At 50.3% G+C, this 19,207-nt stretch overlaps 1 protein-coding gene across 1 annotated transcript in view; it reads left to right on the top strand.

The window, feature by feature from the left end:
• Positions 1-19,207, top strand: part of SLC6A5 (solute carrier family 6 member 5) — a 58,244-nt gene that overhangs the window by 25,160 nt on the left and 13,877 nt on the right. The window contains exons 7-12 of the mRNA XM_042237862.2: positions 2,211-2,345; positions 4,074-4,177; positions 7,022-7,146; positions 12,944-13,056; positions 13,803-13,934; positions 14,912-15,011. Coding sequence (XP_042093796.2) covers positions 2,211-2,345; positions 4,074-4,177; positions 7,022-7,146; positions 12,944-13,056; positions 13,803-13,934; positions 14,912-15,011 — 709 coding nt within the window. The remainder of the gene's footprint in view (positions 1-2,210; positions 2,346-4,073; positions 4,178-7,021; positions 7,147-12,943; positions 13,057-13,802; positions 13,935-14,911; positions 15,012-19,207) is intronic.

Raw genomic sequence — 19,207 nt, 5'->3', positions numbered from 1 at the left:
CTAGTGCCTCCAGGCCCTACAAGGTATGGCCCGTCCCTGCCCGCCTCCCCTCCCCCGACCTCCTCTCCCACCGTACTCCTGGCCCACTGGCCACCTGGCTGCTCCTAGAAGGTCGGCACACTCCCTTCTTAGGATCTTTACTCCTGCGGGTCCCTCTGTCTGGAATGTTCTCCCGGATATCCAGTTGGCTCACTGTCACTTCCTTCAAGTCTTGGGCAACTTCTCAAAGAGGTCTTCCCTGTCCACCCTTTAATATGGCCATCTTCCCAGCCGACCTCCCCAGCGTGTGCCTGGAATGTATTAAATGTTCAAAAATATGTGTCCAAATGTACACATATGTGTGTATTTATTGAAGAACTAGGTCACCTTGAGAGTTTTATCTTTATCTCAAACTGTCTCCAAGCCGTCCTTCCTAAGTCCTTGGGTCCGGTCTCGTCCCCTGATAATCCCAGTGGCTGCTGGCTGGAGCCTCCTGGCAGGCCCTGGGGTCTGCGCAGCCAGTGCATGAGGAGGGGGCCTCTGTCTCCCTCCTGGGGGCAGGCCAGGGGTGCCTAGGAAGGCAGACTGTGGGTGGGCACAGAGGGGCTCTGAGCCCACGGTGCCTAGTCTGTGCCCCCTCCCAGTCATGGATGAGGGAGGCCTAGGTGGTCAGGGATGGGCGCTGGACCTCATCCTTCCAAGTGTGGTCTGATGCACTTTGGGATGCAACCCGCTCGTGACCTGAGGGTTGCCGGGGTCGTTAAATTCAGGACTGGTGAGTCGTAAGCAAGATGCAAGTGGCACTTCTGTTTCCAGGGCCCTCAGGCCTGTTCTGCGTTGTCTGGGTTGTCCCAGCCTGCTCTTCTAAAGCCCCATGAGGAATATGCAGTCGTTATCACCACTTTGCCCATGTGGACACTCAGGCTCAGGGAGGTTGAGTCACTGCACCAGGCGGCCCAGCTCGTAAATGGTGCAGCTGGGACTTGAGCTCGGGGAGTGCAGAGTCAGAGCTCTCCCAGCCCGCTCTGCTCTCATCTACTGGGTCCTGGTCCCAAGCCCGTCCTCCACTCCGAGATCTGGCCGACAGAGAAGGAAGGTGCTTCCTCCTCGTCCCTGTTCAACCACAGCCCCCAAATTCTGTTGGTATTATTTCCCAGATGTTTCTTCGCTCTGCTTCTTCCCTTTGTTCCGAGCCCAGGCGCCTCCTTTGGCTGGGACGCAGGGCCTCCCCGACCTGGCCCATGCGTCCAGCACCCCTCGGCTCTTAGCCTCAGCTGCGTGCTGTGCTCCCAGTGAGTTTAGGGCCTGGCCCTCACCCCTGCCTTGCTCCCTTTCTTCCCTCACCTTCCCGCTGGGCGTCGCCTCCTTCACGTTGCACTCGGCCTCTAAGATCCAGCCCACGTGTCATCTCCATGCATCTTCTCAGAACTCCCGGGTGGGGCTCAGTTCCCCGCCCTGGACTCCACAGTGTCCTGTTTGGAACTGCTTAGCCATTATTCAGACGTTGGCTCTGGGTCTCCTAGGTTGAGTTCCTTCATCTTTATGCATCTAGGACCTGGCACAACTCCCAGGTCATAGTAGGCCCATGATAAATGCTTGTTGAACTTAACTGCATTTAATAACCATCTGTCACTAATCATGTGCTATGCTTGAGGCCCGTTTACTCCTCACAATTATTGTTTTTTAAGAAAGGTGCTATTATCCCATTTACAGATGCAGAAATTAAGATTCAGAGACCTGAATAGCTTGTCTCAAGTCTAATAGCTACTCAGTGCCAGAAGGGCAATTTCATTTGAACCTAAATATACCAAATTGTAAGATCATGCTTCTTTCATGTCACTGGGCTGCCTCAGTTAGTGAGTGAGTGTGCATAAATAAGGATGGAAAACTTAAGCTAAATAAGTTAATCTCTAATGGTGGGATTCGGGGCCTCAAGCTGAGGGTGAGCTAGGTGTTCAGGAGGAAGAGGGCATAGAACACTTCTCGCTCAGTCGGTTCTCAGGGAGTTAGCCACTTGTGAATCACCCTCACAGCCTTGGATGTCCCCCTCGAGACTTTATTTCTAGCTCTCACTGACTCACCTTTGGTCTCAGTGTCTTTACTGTGTTCCCCATCCTGGAAGAGTTTGGGGGAAAATAGCCTGCGAGGCGCCCGTGTCCAGATGGAGATCACACTCTGCCTCTCTGCTGCGCCTCCGCTCACTGCTGCCCCCCCCGTGGTGGTTTCTGCAGGTGGTGTACTTCACAGCCACCTTCCCGTACGTTGTGCTCGTGATCCTTCTCATCCGAGGCGTCACCCTGCCTGGAGCCGGCGCTGGGATTTGGTACTTCATCACGCCAAAGTGGGAGAAACTCACAGACGCCACGGTGGGCCTCCGATTTCGTTCATCAAGCGCCTATCAGGGGAACAGCACATGGGGTTGGGTCCCACTCTGGGACTCGGTTTAGCAGGAGGGGTCAGACCTCCTCTTCCTCGGGCAGCTCACTGTTAGCCTTTACAAGCTCCTGATGATTTTGAAATGTTATGTACTCAGGAAGTTTTTAATGAGAAGTGAGCAGCAGGGGGTTTCAGATTCCTGGAACAGTTGTCTTACATCTGGGGTTGCTGTGGAGGTTGAAAGGAAGAACGAAATTCCCTTAATAGCTTTGGGTTGCCTCATGCCCCTTATCTGTTGCTAATTATAGTGTGTTGGAAATGGGTTTTGCTGGTTGGAAAATAATAGCACTTAGACAAACTGCAAGCAGTTATAATTTAAAGGGCTCAGATAGATTTATAAGAGCCAGCAGACACTTATACTTTCTGTTGGCATATTCAGTACAGGCATATCTTACTCTAAAATCCCCTAGAACTCCATGTGAAGGGGTGATTGTTTAATAAGAAATGCATTTTCTCTCCTTAAAGAAAATTCTGCTTTTCCAGAAGATTTTAAGAAAGCAGAGCCAGAATTGAGTTTGCACACAAAGAAAAACCTCCAGATAATGGCAGCTTAAACAAGAGTTTATTTTACTTGGAGGTGCTACAGCAGTCTAGTGGTAGACAGTCAGACACTGGTTGGGTGGCTCCGTAGTGTCCCAGGCTCCTTTTTGCCCCACCATCCTCAGGGAATAGCTGCCATTTGGCTGCCAGAGCTCCAGCCATCACGTCAGCATTCCAAGTAGCACAAAATATTGAGGGAAGGGAGAGAACACCTTCCTTCCTCTCTTTAAAAAGAGAGAAAGCCCGGAAGTTCGATATAACACTTGATTTTTCTCATCATTGGCCAGAAACAAAGTCAGATATCTTCTCTCGGGTGTGCCTCCCCTTGATTCCGGGAGATCGTCATTTGGCTGGATGTATGGCTGCCTTAAATAAAACCACAGTTTGTTACCAAGGAGCATGAGAGAATAGAGGCTGGGATAGGCACAGACTTTTTGCCAGCACATACCTTGCATATGTTGAGCACAACTTAAAAGCCAGATTTAATTGATAAAAATGGTAGGAAGTCATTATCAAATCATATAAATCTCTAGCTCAAACTCTTGAGTTGCCTTCTGTAGTTTTATGAGGACGATTAAACTGCCAAGACAAACAAGAGGTGCTGTCAGGCAGGTTCAAGGAGGTCGCACTGTAAACTCCATTGTGTGGTGGCAATGGAACATGCTTTACTTCGATGGGGTGGGCTACAGAATTTCAAATTTTTAGCAAATTGTCATCTGTGAGAATGTCAGCTGTAAAAAGTTTTGCTTTTGTATCCCTGAATGTTTTTGCTTTTGCGAATTGTTTCTTATTTTGAGACATTTTCTAGCTGAAGAAAGGGCTTTCCCCTTCTGTATAGTTTTATATGGTAGGGCTTGCCAGCATGACATGAGTACATTGCTTACCGAGTTCCTCTCCTTTGATTAGAATGGAGTTAGGGTCTCCCAGCTCAGTCACTGCCTCTTCGGTTTCCAGTGCAAATGACTGCGTATGTTTCCCACTTATGTTGGTGCCAAAGTCATCCTGTTCTGATTGCCTCCCTGCCTCCCAAGCCTCCGACCATGTGGCATTGGGAACCTCCCCTGCCCCAGACCAGCCTCCTTCAGTGACCTTGAATCTTCCCCTTTTTTGCCTCCCAGGTGTGGAAAGACGCTGCCACTCAGATTTTCTTCTCTTTATCTGCTGCATGGGGAGGCCTGATCACTCTCTCTTCTTACAACAAATTCCACAACAACTGCTACAGGTATGTGGAGGCACGTCCAGCCCCAGAGGTGGCTGGTGAGTGGGACTAGGGCCTGGGGACAGAGCCTTGGGCTGAGCTACCGCATGCCTGAGGCCACATCCTCACATTTCACCTGAGACAGGGCCAGACAGCTGTCTCTGGAGTGGAGGAAACGCCCTGCTAAGGCTGAGCTGCTGGCTGCTGGTGGCCTGGCCTGGCCCCCAACTTGCACCCTGATTCTGACCCTTGGGATGGAACTAAATTTCTCTGGAGGTGCTGTCCCACTGGCTGTGTCCTGGGATAGTCATTTGTGAGCTCTCTAGTCCATGGAGACAGCTGTATGGCAGTAGTTGATGAAGTATGGTCATACATCCACTTGATAGACATTTTTCTGGTGAGCCCTATGAGAAACGCAGTGTGGTATAGTCGAAGAAGTACCATGGTGGTGGCTGTGTTAATTAACTCAATAGTGGGAGCCCTGTTTCATGCATATGTTTATCAAATCATCACATTACACATCTTAAATATGTTAAAATATATTACATTTTATTTGTCCGTTAAACCCAAAGTTATGCAAACTTTGAGTTCCCTCCCAGGTTTAAGAAACAGAACATCAGAAGGTGCTGGGGCATTGGGAATCTACATTTCCAGACAGGATCCTCAGGTGGTGTTGGTGCAGGGTGGCACTTGGATGGGGGGATAATAGGGGGCTCTGGAACCCCGAAGACATGAGACAGTCCGTACAGCCCCTGGAGGAGGTGACACCTGATAGTTAAATCTGTCTCTGACAAGCAGTAAGAAGATAGGGTTTGTTCTCTTGAAGGGCTGATTAAAAAAAAAAGGAAAGAAGCTTGGAGTCAGACAGACTTGCGTTTATATTATGACTTCACCATTTATTAAGACTCCAAGACATGGGTAAGAAACTTCATTTCCATGAATCCATTTTCTAATCTGTAAAATGCAGATTATAATATTTTGTTGAGGGTAAGAGATATTGTATACAAAATTCTCATGGCAATATTTTACACACAATAGGAGCTCAGTAAATAGCAGTAGCCATCATGATTATTTTTAATCATGCTTGAGCTCTTTCATGAACCAAGAGGAAGAGATTACTTGTAAGCTGTAGCCTAGGTTGGCTGGGATGGCCTCACACAAGTGCCATCTCTGTGGGCCAGATTTCAACAGGAGGAGGGCATATCTGCAGGTGGGGCTGAGTGGGGCTGGGGGTGACGGAGATATAGGGGGAGCAGGCTGACGGCACTGCTGCAGGGCTGGGCTCATGGGGACGAGAAGGACTTGGGGCCTGAGAATCAGCTGAGGAGAGAGCCTTTGTGTTAGTCTCTGGGGGGCTGTTGTAACAAATAGCGCAGAGTGAGTGACCTAAACAATAGAAATTAACTTCCCCACCATCTGGAGGCCATAAGTCCAAGATCAAGAGGTCAACAGGATGACGTCTTGTGAGGCCTCCCTGCTAGGCTTGCAGCTGGCTGTCTTCTCCCTGAGTCTCTATCTGGTCTTCCTGCTCACTGCGCACCCTTATCTCCTCTGCTTACTGGGGCCTCCGTCATACTGGATTAGCGCCCACTCTCATGACTTCCTCTTACCCTAATTACCTGGTTAAAGACCCTGTTTTCAAATACAGTCACATTCTGAGGAACTGGGGATAGTGACTTCCACACACACAGTTGGGGGCCTGCAGTTCAGCCCGTAACAGCTGGTATGCCAGACTAAGGAGTTTGAGTTTCTTTGGTCATAGCTGCTTGCTGACTTATGACCCATGAGAATCAACCTGAGCACCCTCAGAGGGGCGAGCGTGGCTCTGTGTTGTGTTAGAAATGAGGCTTTGTGGTGTGGCTGAGGGGCAGGAAGACTGGGTTCAAACTGGAACTTACTGTTGATGAGCCCATTACCTTCCCCTGGGTCTCAGTTTCCCCATTGGTAAAAGGCCCTGGTGCTGGGAAAGATTGAAGGTGGGAGGAGAAGGGGATGACAGAGGATGAGACGGTAGGATGGCATCACTAACTGGATGGACATGAGTTTGAGCAAGCTCCGGGAGTTGGTGATGGACAGGGAAGCCTGGCGTGCTGCAGTCCCTGGGGTTGCAGAGAGTCAGACACGACTGAGTGACTGAACTGAAACCAAAGGGCTGGATGAGGCAGATGGTGTTCTGAGCCCTTGCTTCCTGCCAGGCTTTGTGTGGCCCGGGCCTCGTCTGGTTCTATCCTCACAAGGTGTGAGTGAGGTGGGGTCACTGCCACCATCTAAATTAGGAGTGGAAAGAAAGAGACTTGGTCAAGGTCACGCCTCTGACAGTGGAGAGAGCCAGGACTGGAATTTGGCCCCATGGCTCCATCTAGCTGTGACCCTTCTTTTGGGTCTAGGATGCAGCCTAGGAACTGCAGCTGCATGGCCAGCAGAGGGCGCTGCCTCTAAGCTGCTGGCCTCTCTCCTCCCCTCCAGGCTTGCCCATTTAAGCCTGTATGCAGGAACCCCAGGCTGTTCTAAGGTTTAGTGGCATTGGGTGGTCCCACTGCCTTCTCTCATACGTGGTTCCTGTCCCAGATTCTGCAAAAGGCCCCCATGCCTTCAATTTCTGCTCTGATGGACAGACTTACTCTGCCACTGCCAGCAGGGGAGACCTGCTTCGAAGCAGAGCTTTGTTCTGGTGCTTATACACTCAGCCCAAGGGAGCCTGCGGTCAGGCTGTTTCCTCGAGAATAAGAGAGAGCAAGACCAGCCTACAGCGAGCACCTGTTTAGAAATGGGCTTAGGCACAGGTGTCCACCGACACACTCGTGTCCCTCCCCTGTCCCTTCCTCCGTACAAAGCACAGCTGATGACGGACCTGTCCCTTCCCCCCAGGGACACGCTAATTGTCACCTGCACCAACAGTGCCACGAGCATCTTCGCCGGCTTCGTCATCTTCTCAGTCATCGGCTTCATGGCTAACGAACGCAAGGTGAACATCGAGAACGTGGCCGACCAAGGTACCGTGCGGCCGTCGCCCTGCTGTTGTGGGCCAGGTTCCACTTCGCATCCTGAGCTGCTCACTTGTGCTGCTGTGCTAGGAAGCTGTCCTTCTGGGGCGGGCTGGAGAGGGCGCAGCCTCGGTCCCCCTCTGGAGGGGCCCGGAACAACTGCAGCGGCCGGTCCTTACCTAGAGGGGTGGCTATAAAAGCCCTTTCCTGCTTCCCTCTCCTGTCTCTCTCTTTTAAAAAATATTTATTTATTTGTCTGTGCCAGGTCTCAATTGTGGTATCCAGGGTCTTCATTATACCACGCAGACTTAGTTGACCAATGGCGTGTGGGATCTTTGTTCCCCAACCAGGAACTGAACCCACGTCCCCTGCATTGCCAGGCTGATTCGTAACCTCTAGGCCACCAGGAAAGTCCCAGTCCCTCTCCTGTTTTAGCTAAGCTCTAACCTATGTAAGGTCTCTACCTGTTAGGCATATGTAGAGGATTTTATAAGCCAACCCGCGCTCCTGCAGCTGGTGTGGCCTCAGCCGGCCGCAGGGTGGCATCCCTTGCCAAGGGCTCTGCAGGCACTGAGCTAATGCTTATTAATAAGAGCGGCCTTCTGCTGACGAAGCACTCAGGGACTTCTGCTTAGTTAGCAATGCGGACCTGTGGTGTTTTCCCCAGCGGGTGGAAAGGTTGGACGGTGGAGGGAAGGATGTGGGATAAATGTTTACTCTCCGCCCAGGTGATCCATCTGTTAATGGGTAACACTTGCGTGGTCTCTGTGGCGTGTACAGAGGGCTATCATTTTTTAAAATCTCATTTAATCCATATTTCTAGCACAGTATTTTGTAGAGAGATGTAATACTTTTACTGAACTTTTTATTTCCACCCAGCCTCATTCTACGCAGGATTTGTGTGCTGAGCGGGCTTTGGTGACGAAGGGATTTCATGGTGGCATCGTCTGTCACTAGGGTCACCCTCTGATCAGGCGTTTAGGAGATGCCTCGGGGTCAGGTCCGCGGCTGGGGCCGTGGCCGGGGCGGAGGGGACGGGACTGTCTGTGGGCTCTAGACCGCCCAGACTGTGGGCCTGTCTTGTGGCTTCTCCGGGCAGTTATCTTTCTTCAAGAAGCTCCCTCCAGACCTCAGATAATGGCTCAGACAGCAGCACAGGAGAGAACTGAGCCTCAGCTCTCCTCCGTGGTGGGCTGCTGTCTCCCTGCGGATAGGGACTCACCACTTCAGTGGCACTGATAGCATGCTGCGAGCCTCCAAGAGTTAGAGAACCAGCTTGTTCCTGGGGGATCGGGGGTAGTTCTCTCTCCCTGGAGAGAGTGTTGAACCCCCAGGGATTTTGGTCCTGCAGCAGTGCACTAAATTAAAGGTCCCAGAGCTGAGCCAATGCCCTTCCCTGGTTGAAGAGTTTAAAACTCCTGGGGAGAAGGGACGTGGCAGGGATGGGGGATACGTGGGTGGGGAGAGAACTGAAGGCTTTGTTTTCAGGGTGCCTGTGACACCCAGCTGTCTGTATTTCCTGCCAGCAGGGTACCTGGAGCAGCTGGGTCCTACCCCACTTTCTGGCAGGTCTGAGGTGTTTTGTTATTCTTGAGACATTACTGAGCTGTGAACCAGTTGAACCAGTGGCTGAGTGGTCAGAGATAGTGATTCCTGAGACATGGCCGTGTTAATTTATTCTTCCAAGCGCTTTCCTACCCCAGGAAAGGGATGTGGGGCACAAGTTGCTAAAACCCAAATCAAATTTTTATTTTCCTTTATGTACAAAGCATCACACAAATGGTCCGGGTTTCCCTCTAGAATTTGCCCTTTCTGGATTTTTCTCATTTCCTCTGATTCTAACAGGGAGAAGAGCTCTTCTCATGGATTCTAACATGTTGTGTTCATACAGTGGACCCTTGAACAATGCAGATAGATCTCAGATACGGGAGTTACGGGTGCCGAACCTCCGAGCAGTCAAAAATCCAAGTCATAATTTATCAGTCAGTCCTTTGTAGATACAGTTCCTCTGAATCTGAGATTGCTTTGCATCCATGGATTTGCCCAACTGTGGACTGTCTTGTATTTACTACTGAGAAAAATCCATGAATGGAGCCTCGCAGTTCAAACCTGTGTTGCTCAAGGGGCAGCTGTACTTGGCAGTTTCTCATTGTTACCAGCAGACCCACCAGAAGTGGGTCTCATCCCCCACGGGGGAGAGGCAGGGGCCCTTGAAGTCTTCTCCCAGACCCATGGGCAGCTAACCCTGCTCATTTGAACTCACATACTTTATTGTATGTGATTTGCAGGCTGTCTGGTTTCCTCTGGTATAATGGGGGCCCTGCAGAATACAGGACAGAGGTTTGGGGTCAGGCCTGCATTAGGTGCCAGCCCCATGCCCTCCTTGCTAGGTGACACTGGCGCGTGAACGCTGAGTTCATCTGTGCTGATCTGGCGTTAGTAACTGTGCTTTGATATTCAGCCCAAAGCTGGTTCTCTCTAATGACCTAACAGCAGAGCATTTTATTTAGAGCTCCCTTTTAAGAGAGGCTCAAAGTCACTACCTCAAATCTTGGCTGTATCAGACTGAGGGTGACTGAGGGTGGATTGGTATGAGACCAGGCCGTCTTCTGCTCTTACGATGGGCACAGGGAAGGGGGCATGGTCTTCTCAGGCGTCGACTTCAGAAAAGCAGCTTCCTGGGAAGTCAGCCTGTTAGAGGCATCTCCCAGCCATCTTCACGGCTCCCTGGGGAGTGCTGACTCACTGTCAGAATCCTGCCCAGAGCCCTGCCCAGATGCTCACCCACCGGCAGCAGTGCTGGATGAGACGCAGCAGGGGAGCACAGTGTGTGTAGATTTCCGGGGCCTGCGTGGTAACTCCCCGGTAACCAGGCCACTGGGAAGTGCCCCCCCCCCCCCCCCCCCGCGGCTCCCTCGCCCGCTCACAGTACAGAGAGCCTGCTGATCGAGATGAAGGGACCGTCCCACCATCTGTCTGTCACCTGGAAGCCAGAGCTTCCAAAGGCGCAGGGTTCAGCGCTGCCTCCTCTGAGGACGCATACATGTGCAGCAGGTAACCAGCAGAGTGAGCACTCCCCGTGGCTGCAGGCCATGCTGGCTCCAGAGCCCCTGGTTCTGTCTGCAGCGACTCTCTAGGACCAAGGAGGCTGTCACTGTAGGTCTCTGGGGCCCTGCCTGACTAGCTGGCCTGCCGAGCCCCTTTGGGCCGCTTTCATGGGAAGAGCCCTGAGTGAAGGGCTGTGGAGAGAACTCAGTAAGCACAGACCATTATTCTGAGCCCTTCACTAGTATCAGTACACTTAACGTTACAGAGATTCCCTGCGGGTGAGTGAAATGAAAGTCGCTCAGTCACCTCCAGCTCGTTGCGACCCCCGTGGACCATACAGTCCATGGAATTCTCCAGGCCAGAATACTGGAGTGGGTAGCCTTTCCCTTCTCCAGGGGATCTTCCCAATCCGGGGATCGAACCCAGGTCTCCCGCATTGCAGGCGGATTCTTTACCAGCTGAGCCACAAGGGAAGCCCTAAGGGTAGGTACTGTCATTAAGGTGAGGTGAAGTCGCTCAGTCGTGTCCGACTCTTTGTGACCCCATGGACTGTAGCCTACCAGCCTTCTCCATCCATGGGATTCTCCAGGCAAGAATACTGGAGTGGGTTACCATTTCCTTCTCCAGGGGATCTTCCCGACGCAGGGATCGAAGCTGGGTCTCCCACATTGGAGGCAGATGCTTTAACGTCTGAGCCACCTATTATCCCCATTGTATGGATAAGGAAACTGAAGTGTGTCCGGAGTCTTACCCAAGTCTTATCTAAAGTCCTGCAGCTAGAAAGAGGCAGAGTGAGTCTCCTGGTCCCGGGGGCAGGGGAGCCTGCCCTCCAGCTCCTGGGCTTTGCTGAAAGTGGCAGGACTCTGCCTCTGTCAGACAAACCGGCCTCACCCAGGGAAAATTCCGCTGTGGCTCAGGCAGTCCCTCTTCCCGGACTCTGCAGAATATTATAAACATATATTTAAAAAATCCACTCGCTAGCCATCTTGGATAAACGGAGTTTTCTGAAATGATGCCTTTACCCTGTGTAGTAGGGAGGCCACCGAAATAGAAACAGGCCAGGTATTTGAAAATCCTTCTCCACCCTGAAAAGGCAGTAATGTCCAAATGGCTGGAATCCTGTTAAAGCAATCAGCCGAGGTCCTCCGGCGGTGGCCATTTTAAGGCCTTCTTGTCCACCTTAGGAGCCTAAACTGAACTGGCTTCCTTGCTGTGCTGCATTTGAGACCAGTTTTGAACTGCAGTTTAATACTGAGTTTTCTTTTATGGTTCACCCAGGGAGTCTTCAGAGGCTGTTTCTACTGTCTGTTCAATAAATGCATCAAGTGAGGGTATCTTAGGCATTCCAGGCTTTGTATTTTAAATACCCAAAGCCCTAGGCAACATTAGGAGCTAACAATCTGATAAATTCCAGTTTGAAAAAAGGGCTGTTATGACTGAGTTATAAAAACTCCAGGTGCTGCGATTTCTGGCTTCCAGACGTGCCCTGGCTGTGGATTACCTCAACATTCCCTGGTCTCTGCCCATTATCATGTAGGTTTCTACTTACAGGGAAATTCACAACTGCCGCGTCTTTAACCATCTTCCCGGTGAGGCCATGAGGCAGGTAGGAATGGCTGGCAGGGTTTTAGCAGAGAAAAACGCAGCTCAGACATCCTCTATCAAGACCACACTCGATATTCTTGGGAAGACCCAGATCAGAGCTGCTAATTTCCAAGTTCCTTGTCTGCTCCTAAGAGCTAATATTCTGAGAGTGTTGTTGATGTGTGAGGCACTGGTCTCAGTGCTTTCCCTGCACTTCCTCATTTGTTCCTCGTGACTGTCCTATTATGAAGAACTATTGTTATCCCCGTTTTACAGATAGGCAAGATTGAGGCTTATAGCAATAAACTAACTTCTCTAGGGCTGCACAGTTAACAAGTCATGGAGTCTGAATTTGGACCCTGAACTGCCTAGCCATTAGAGCCCAAACTCTCTTAACTTTTGTGTTTCCCTCATCCCTATCTAATTACCTGTGGACTGATATAGCCCCATGTTTACCAAGCGTTTGTAGGGCAAGATCCTAAAAGCATTAGACTGATTCATGTTTTGTATACATGGCTTTGCCTGGAGGAGTGACTAAGAAGAAGGGTAGCAAAAGGGGGAAATGATGTCATTCTGGGAATGTTTAACCCTGATAGCAGGGTTTCTGAATCTCAGCACGCTTGGATAAATCTTTGCTGTGGGGGCTGTGCATTGAAGGATGTTTAGCAGCATCTGGCCTCTACACACTAGACCCCAGTAATCATCCTCCAAGACATCCTGGTTATGAGAATCAAAAATCCTGGTTATGAGAATAAAAATGTTTCTAGACATTGCCGTATATGCTCTGGGGAGCAAAATCTCCACTGTTCTAGAGGGTAATATTACATCCTTCCTCAACCCATTAATATAGACATGGAGGTTTTTGTGTTTATTTGCATGGGACACAGCCTGGCCGTAGTGTTGGGTTGGCCCTGAGTCTCTGCTTTGCCACTCTTTTTGAGCCTCTCCTATGAGTTTCCTGAGATGTGGACCTAATTCCTCTGGTCCTTCTCTTCAATTAGTTTGAGGTCTAATTGGGGAAATGGATGAAGAGGAGTGAAAACATAGGACACAGAAGGAGCAGCTTCTTCTGTAAATAACTCAGGACTGCCATGGAGAGAGGGCCCTGTGGACTTCCAGGAAGAGGGGTCTTGGAGCTGGACCTGCCTGGAGTCATCTGTCTTGTTCTTTCCAGGACCAGGTATTGCATTCGTGGTTTACCCAGAGGCCTTAACCAGGCTGCCCCTCTCTCCCTTCTGGGCCATCATCTTTTTCCTGATGCTCCTCACTCTTGGACTTGACACTATGGTGAGTGTCCCGTTTTGACCTCTGCTCCAGTCCTCCTTCTGAAGACCCCTCTCCTGGGGCTCTATAATCCAGCCTGTGGCAGGGTTTGGGGGTAGCATTATCTCAGTGTTTCCTGAAGTGATGGGTAGGGATGGTGAGGTACCTGGCCAAAGCTCAGGATAACCTTGCATTTGTGGGTGACTTAGGTGATGGTGCAAAGGAGCTGTGCTCTCTCCCTTTCCTTTTTCTGTGCGAGTTTTACTTATGTTCTTCCTGCTTTGGTGTCCTTTTGCCAAAGCGATTTCTGTGGGGCCACATAAGGGAGAATAATGTGAAGTCAATTTTAGGGAAATTGCTCTGGGGCTGAGACTACTACAAATCATGCTGACAGGTGCTCAAAGTTTAGTAGTTGGGTGCAAGGAGGGTTTTTTTCCCTCAAGTGGAAGATCAAATGCGATGTAAACGGGAGGAGAAGAATTTGCATCTCATGAATACAAAGTGAAGCTTAAAGTGTCCTCGTGGATGGATGTGAGTGCAGCCTCTGGGGGCTGGAGACATAGCTCTAAGATTCACATCCTGCTTAGATTCTGCTTGTTGACCTTGTGGGTTGGACCCCAGCAAGATCCTTTAGACTCATCAAGGGAAAGCAACCCCGAAGAGCAATCCTCATACCAGTGCCACTTGGCCTGGTGGGAGACACAGAGGACTCTTTTGAGCCTGTGGGGCTGGGCAGCGTCTCAGGCGTCCCTTCTCTGGCATCATTCCAGTTTGCTACCATCGAGACCATAGTGACCTCCATCTCGGACGAGTTCCCCAAGTACCTGCGCACTCACAAGCCGGTCTTTACTCTGGGCTGCTGCGTTTGTTTCTTCATCATGGGCTTCCCAATGATCACTCAGGTAGGACGCCTGCTGGGCACAGGCTTAGGATGGGGGCAGGTTGCGGGTGGGGCTGATGGCTTTTCAGTCTCTTTACTCTTAACTCCCAGACCTTAGAATAACAGCCAAACCATTGCCATTTCCAAGCAGATGGCACCAGTCCATTAGAGATTCTGACCACAGAGGGAAATATGTCACCTTGGCTACGAATGATACTTCTAGCATCTTCATAATTGAGATGTAGCCTTCTTGAGCCAACGAGACAGGTGTGTCCTACTTGAAGAAAATGAAATACGTGGAAATCCAGCTTCACTGGCCAGAGGCATTTCCACTTGATTACTTGTAATATACAATATCTATAGTCACTGGAGTTTCTTCTGGTCCCGAGTGTCTGGGAAGATGAGTATTTGCTCACCTGATGTATATGTATATTGCTTTTGCCGTCTCTCTGACCTTGCGCAAGTCACCACGTTGGGCCTTGGTTCCTTCATTTGTAAAATGATGGATTGAAAGGAGATGGTCTCTAAACCTCATGTAAGAGTGGGGTAAAGATACAGGGGGATGTATGAAGACTGCCCATTGACGGATGTGTGAGGACTGCCCATCGACACCTGAGGGTCCTATGGAGGTCAGCCACAGGCAGGTGCCTGGGCAGAAACGGCCATCTGTTGCTTCAAGCAGAAATGACGCAGTCTGGCTCCTTTTACATTTACATCTTCAAATGTGTGACCTCTGCCTCTGAAGAGTCAGATGTTGAATCACTTTTCTGGGCTTGTGCTATTGATGAGCTTGGGAGTCTCTCAAGGGACTGCTTTGCTAACACAGCAAGGCCTCTGGCTTACTTGACCAGAGTTAAGTTGCTCCTCTCCAGGGGAGGGGGGAATCCTTTGACTCCTGTTGGCACGTGACCCTGCTCAGGCTGGAAGGACTGGCTGCTGGAAGTGGGACACAGCCTGGATCCAGGCCCACTGACATTGCTTGTCTCTCTTCCCTGCCAGGGTGGAATTTACATGTTTCAGCTTGTGGATACGTACGCCGCCTCCTATGCCCTCGTCATCATTGCCATCTTTGAGCTCGTGGGGATCTCCTATGTGTACGGTAAGGGAACCACTGAGATGGATGCTGAGGCCAAACTGAGTGTCGCTGAGGCGTCCGTGGCTGGCAGGTTTCTCCTATTTAATAAGACAAGGCAAAGGCTTCATTGCAGCTATTTAGGAAACAGAGCTGCACCTTTATTTCCAAGCTTGCCTCAATCACTTGGATCTAAAAGATGACCGATGGTGAAACTTTGTTATCAGAAACTGCTAGAACTGGGACATGCCCTTGACAAGTGACTGTTTAATGCCTGTGGATGGTGGCCAGACTAGGGGGGAAGAGGGAGACTGCTTTGCTCCTGTGAAAGTATTTCAGGATCTTGGTAGCTATAGTCTTCATGCAGCTTGAGGTGAGGAGTAGCTTCATTGGTGGTCTCCTGATACTAGTGAGGAAAAAGAACCTCACAGATCCGTGTGTGTGTGTGTGTGTGTGTGTGTGTGTGTTAGTTGCTCAGTTGTGTCCGACTCTTTGCAATCCCGTGGACTGTAGCCCTCCAGGCTCCTCTCTCCATGGAATTTTCCCAGTAAGAATATTGGAGTGGATTGCCATTTCCTTCTCCAGGGGATCTTCCTGACCCAGGGACTGAACCCAGGTCTTCTGAGCTACAGGCAGATTCTTTACCATCTGAACCACCAGGAGAGCCCCATCGTAGATTCTTAGGAGACTTTATTAGCATCTTGGGAACCTGTGATGCAAGATCTCAACCCCAGATTTTCCCAGGAAGAAACTTCCAATTCCCTGATAAATCAACCCTTCCTATCAATGGCACCCCACTCTAGTACTCTTACCTGGAAAATCCCATGGACAGAGGAGCCTGGTAAGCTGCAGTCCGTGGGGTGGCTAAGAGTAGGACACGACTGAGTGACTTCACTTTCACTTTTCACCTTCATGCCTTGGAGAAGGAAATGGCAACCCACTCCAGTGTTCTAGCCTGGAGAATCCCAGGGGCAGAGGAGCCTGGTGGGCTGCCGTCTATGGGGTCACACAGAGTTGGACGTGACTGAAGCGACTTAGCAGCAGCAGCAGCAAGCATCACCATAGCAACGAGCATCCTATAATCAGTGGGGCCATTCTCAAGAAGAATAGGAAAAATTAGCAGATGCCATCTTTGCCTTTCCTGGAGAGGTGTTTGTGCTTGGCTGGGGGGTGGGGTTGAGTCTCACCAGGTGACCTCTTGAGCCCCTCCTGTGTACCACCAGTCTTATGGGGTTCAAGGTGGTGCTGATGTCCTTGTATCTCACAGGGACATCCCTAATATAGATAAGGCCTCTATAGTAAATACCGTATTTACTACAGAGGAAAAATGCCAAGTCAGAAGACCCATCTGTATTTCAAAACCAAAAAGGGATGGTGAAAGGAAAGGCAGGGTATCACTTGGATGCAGGGATGTGCTTAAGAGCCTTTTGCCTTTAATGTAATGGTTAGCCTCTTGCCCATCAGGGTTTCAGCAGCTCCTTGCTTTACTGAAAAATACATTAAAATGGAGGGTGATGGGCAGTCAAGATATAAAAAGGAAACCTCTCAAGTAAAATCTGGGTGCCCCAGAAACAGGAAGACACTGCAGCCATTGTTGGGCATTGGCAGAAGAAGAATTTATCTCAGCTGGAGTGTACATCCCCACTGCAGAGAGAGTTTAGCTTCTGGCCAGAGAAGCAGGCGGGCATGCCAGCTGTCCTGATGGCATCAGAGGCCAGACTGCCAGCACTTTGGGCTGATGAGACAGCTTCAAGCCTGCAGTGACGCTGTGATTGAAGACTCGCATTTAGGCTAAGGCTTCAAAGAGCTTCCTACCTGAGTAGAGAGTGGCTGAAACCCGGCCAGTCTGCCACAGTGAATCCTAACTTTTTGCCCAGATAGCAAAGGAGTTACTGCGGAGAGGCCTCTGGGGCTCTCTTTTGGAAACTCGAGCCCTTGTGGTTCCACACATAAGCTGAAGTCGCCAGATGGTCTGTTGGCAAAGTCAGGAAGGCACTTCACTGTGGCACTGGCCCAAGTGTAGGTAGCCACCTCATTGACCTCCTCCACTGTCTGAAGCCTCCCTGATATTGCCCACAAAAGGCACATTTGCATGACTGTTTCCAATAAAACAGGGTTGTTCAGTGTGGTTTACACGCACCCGTTAAAACAGAAACCTTTGAACATTTCTGTTTTTAGGACTTAAATTTCTCTCTCCCAGCCCTCATATAAATCTGCTGGTAGATTTTTTGGTTCCGAAGGAAAAAGTAAATCCCGAGTGCTTTTCCCTGGGCTCTGCTAGCCTTCCTAGGGGGATCACCCGGGCAATTACCGGGGCTCTGGAAGGCTGGTGCTGGGCCAGCTCCCAGGGCTAGGTGGACTCTGTGCTAAGCTCAGGTTGAACTTGACTCCGGTATCGTCACATGCGGGTGTGACCCTCTGATTTGGACCTGGAGGGAATTCCAAGAAGGGAAGCTTAGAGGAAACATTTGAAGCGAACGTCATTATCAGAGGTGAAAGGAAAAGCTTGCGTAAATATACAATGTACGCTCCAGATGCCAGTGGATTCTTTACTGAGACGATAAGCCCCCAAACAAATGCCGGTTAGCATGAGGAAGTTCAACATGAACCCATGAAGAAAGGAAATGAGCTTGACTGATTTGATCATCCTGGCTGCTGAATCTGAGAAGGAGGCAGACAAATTGCAGAGATTTGTGTTTTCTTCTCAGTTCTAATGATCTCGAGTCTAGATTCTAGAGGTTGCCATTCAAACATTTAAAATACATTGGGGACAACTTTCAAGTTTTCTCTTTAGATCAAAAGAGCTGATTCAGGCCCTTAAGACAGTGCTCTTCAAAGGCCAATCTCCAGATTTGTGGTAGCTAGAGAAGTGGAACTCCTCAAGTTTGGTGTAGGAACAATCTCTTTAATAGACTTTTACCTAATAGAGTCGCTTTGTAAAAGTGATTTGTACTTTCCTGAGAGCCAGTACAGGGACTTCCCTGATGGGGAAACCCTGGCATTAACCTGCGGCCACAGAGCCCTCGTGCCTGGTAACTGCTTGGCTCTACACTGTGCGTTTCCCGCAGATCACAGTGTGCTCCGTGGTCTTGATCTGTTTTCTTCCACGTTGGTCAGTGACTGACTTGTTTTATATCCCATGCGCACTCTGTCTTTCTCTCCGTCCTTGTGAGGGATGTTAGTTCCAGCAGGCAATGACTCTTACCTGGCTGGGAGCCCTAAGGCTGCCCAGAGATAAAGGAGGGCCAGACTAACCAGAAAAGGGCTCGAGAAGACGGCATTTCAGAAATAAAAGGACATAAACGAAAGCAAGGACTGAGGCTGAGTATTGAGCTTATTGCTAGCCGAGGCAGGGAAATTCTAAGCCCACACATTGCATTTTGGCTCCAGGGGATGCAGCTGAAACGTCACATTAACCGTAAGAGAATAATTGGAGGCACACACAGGGCTGGAGACCTAATTTGTGAGGCTGAGGGCAAAATGGAAATCTGGAACCCCATGTTAAAAATTGTTCAAAATAGCAACAGGAGGCCGTTAATCCAGGGGCGTCACCCTTCTCAGCACCAGGCCACACAGCGAGGAGAGCAGTCCCTGGAAGACCATACTCAGACCAAAGGCAAGGGTGCGGCTGGTGAAGACAAAGGCCGCGAAGTTGCGCAGGCGAAAGTGATTGGTTGCTGAGGCAGGTCCTTGACTAACGGTTCAGGATTGGTTGGTTATATGGAGCTTGTGGTAGCCCCTTTCTGGGCACCAGGTCTGCGTGACTGAGTCTAAAACAGTAGCTATGAACTCACCGCTGCTTTTATTTCCTGCTGTTTTTCTGCTGGCTCAGGGAAAAGCTGTTGCTCTGATCCCTTTGCAGCTCTCTTACCCCTCCAGGTTCAAGGTCGTACAGCAGGCAGATCTCTATGCACAAGCTCCTGGCTCCAAGACCAATTCCTCTATCTAGCGTTAGCCTTGATGAGGGACTGGGAACCAATTCCTCTGTCTAGCGTTAGCCTTGATGAGGGACTGGGACAAGTGGGAAGGATAGAGCAGGCAGAGGAACCATAAGAACAAAGGCCTAGCCACTGACTCAGTAAGGGACTCTGGTGGGGGCTTGGGCGTGAGTCAGGGTGCGGGTGGGCTGTGCTGGGTGGGGGCCAGAACGGATAGGGGATGGAGGGATTGGAGAGCCTGACTCAGGGATGAGCAAGAGGCAGGAGGCTTGCCTGGTGGCTCCC

The sequence above is a fragment of the Ovis aries genome, chromosome 21 (genome assembly GCF_016772045.2).
Source record: "Ovis aries strain OAR_USU_Benz2616 breed Rambouillet chromosome 21, ARS-UI_Ramb_v3.0, whole genome shotgun sequence".
NCBI lineage: Eukaryota > Metazoa > Chordata > Mammalia > Artiodactyla > Bovidae > Ovis > Ovis aries.
This window is presented reverse-complemented; position numbering and strand designations above follow the sequence as displayed.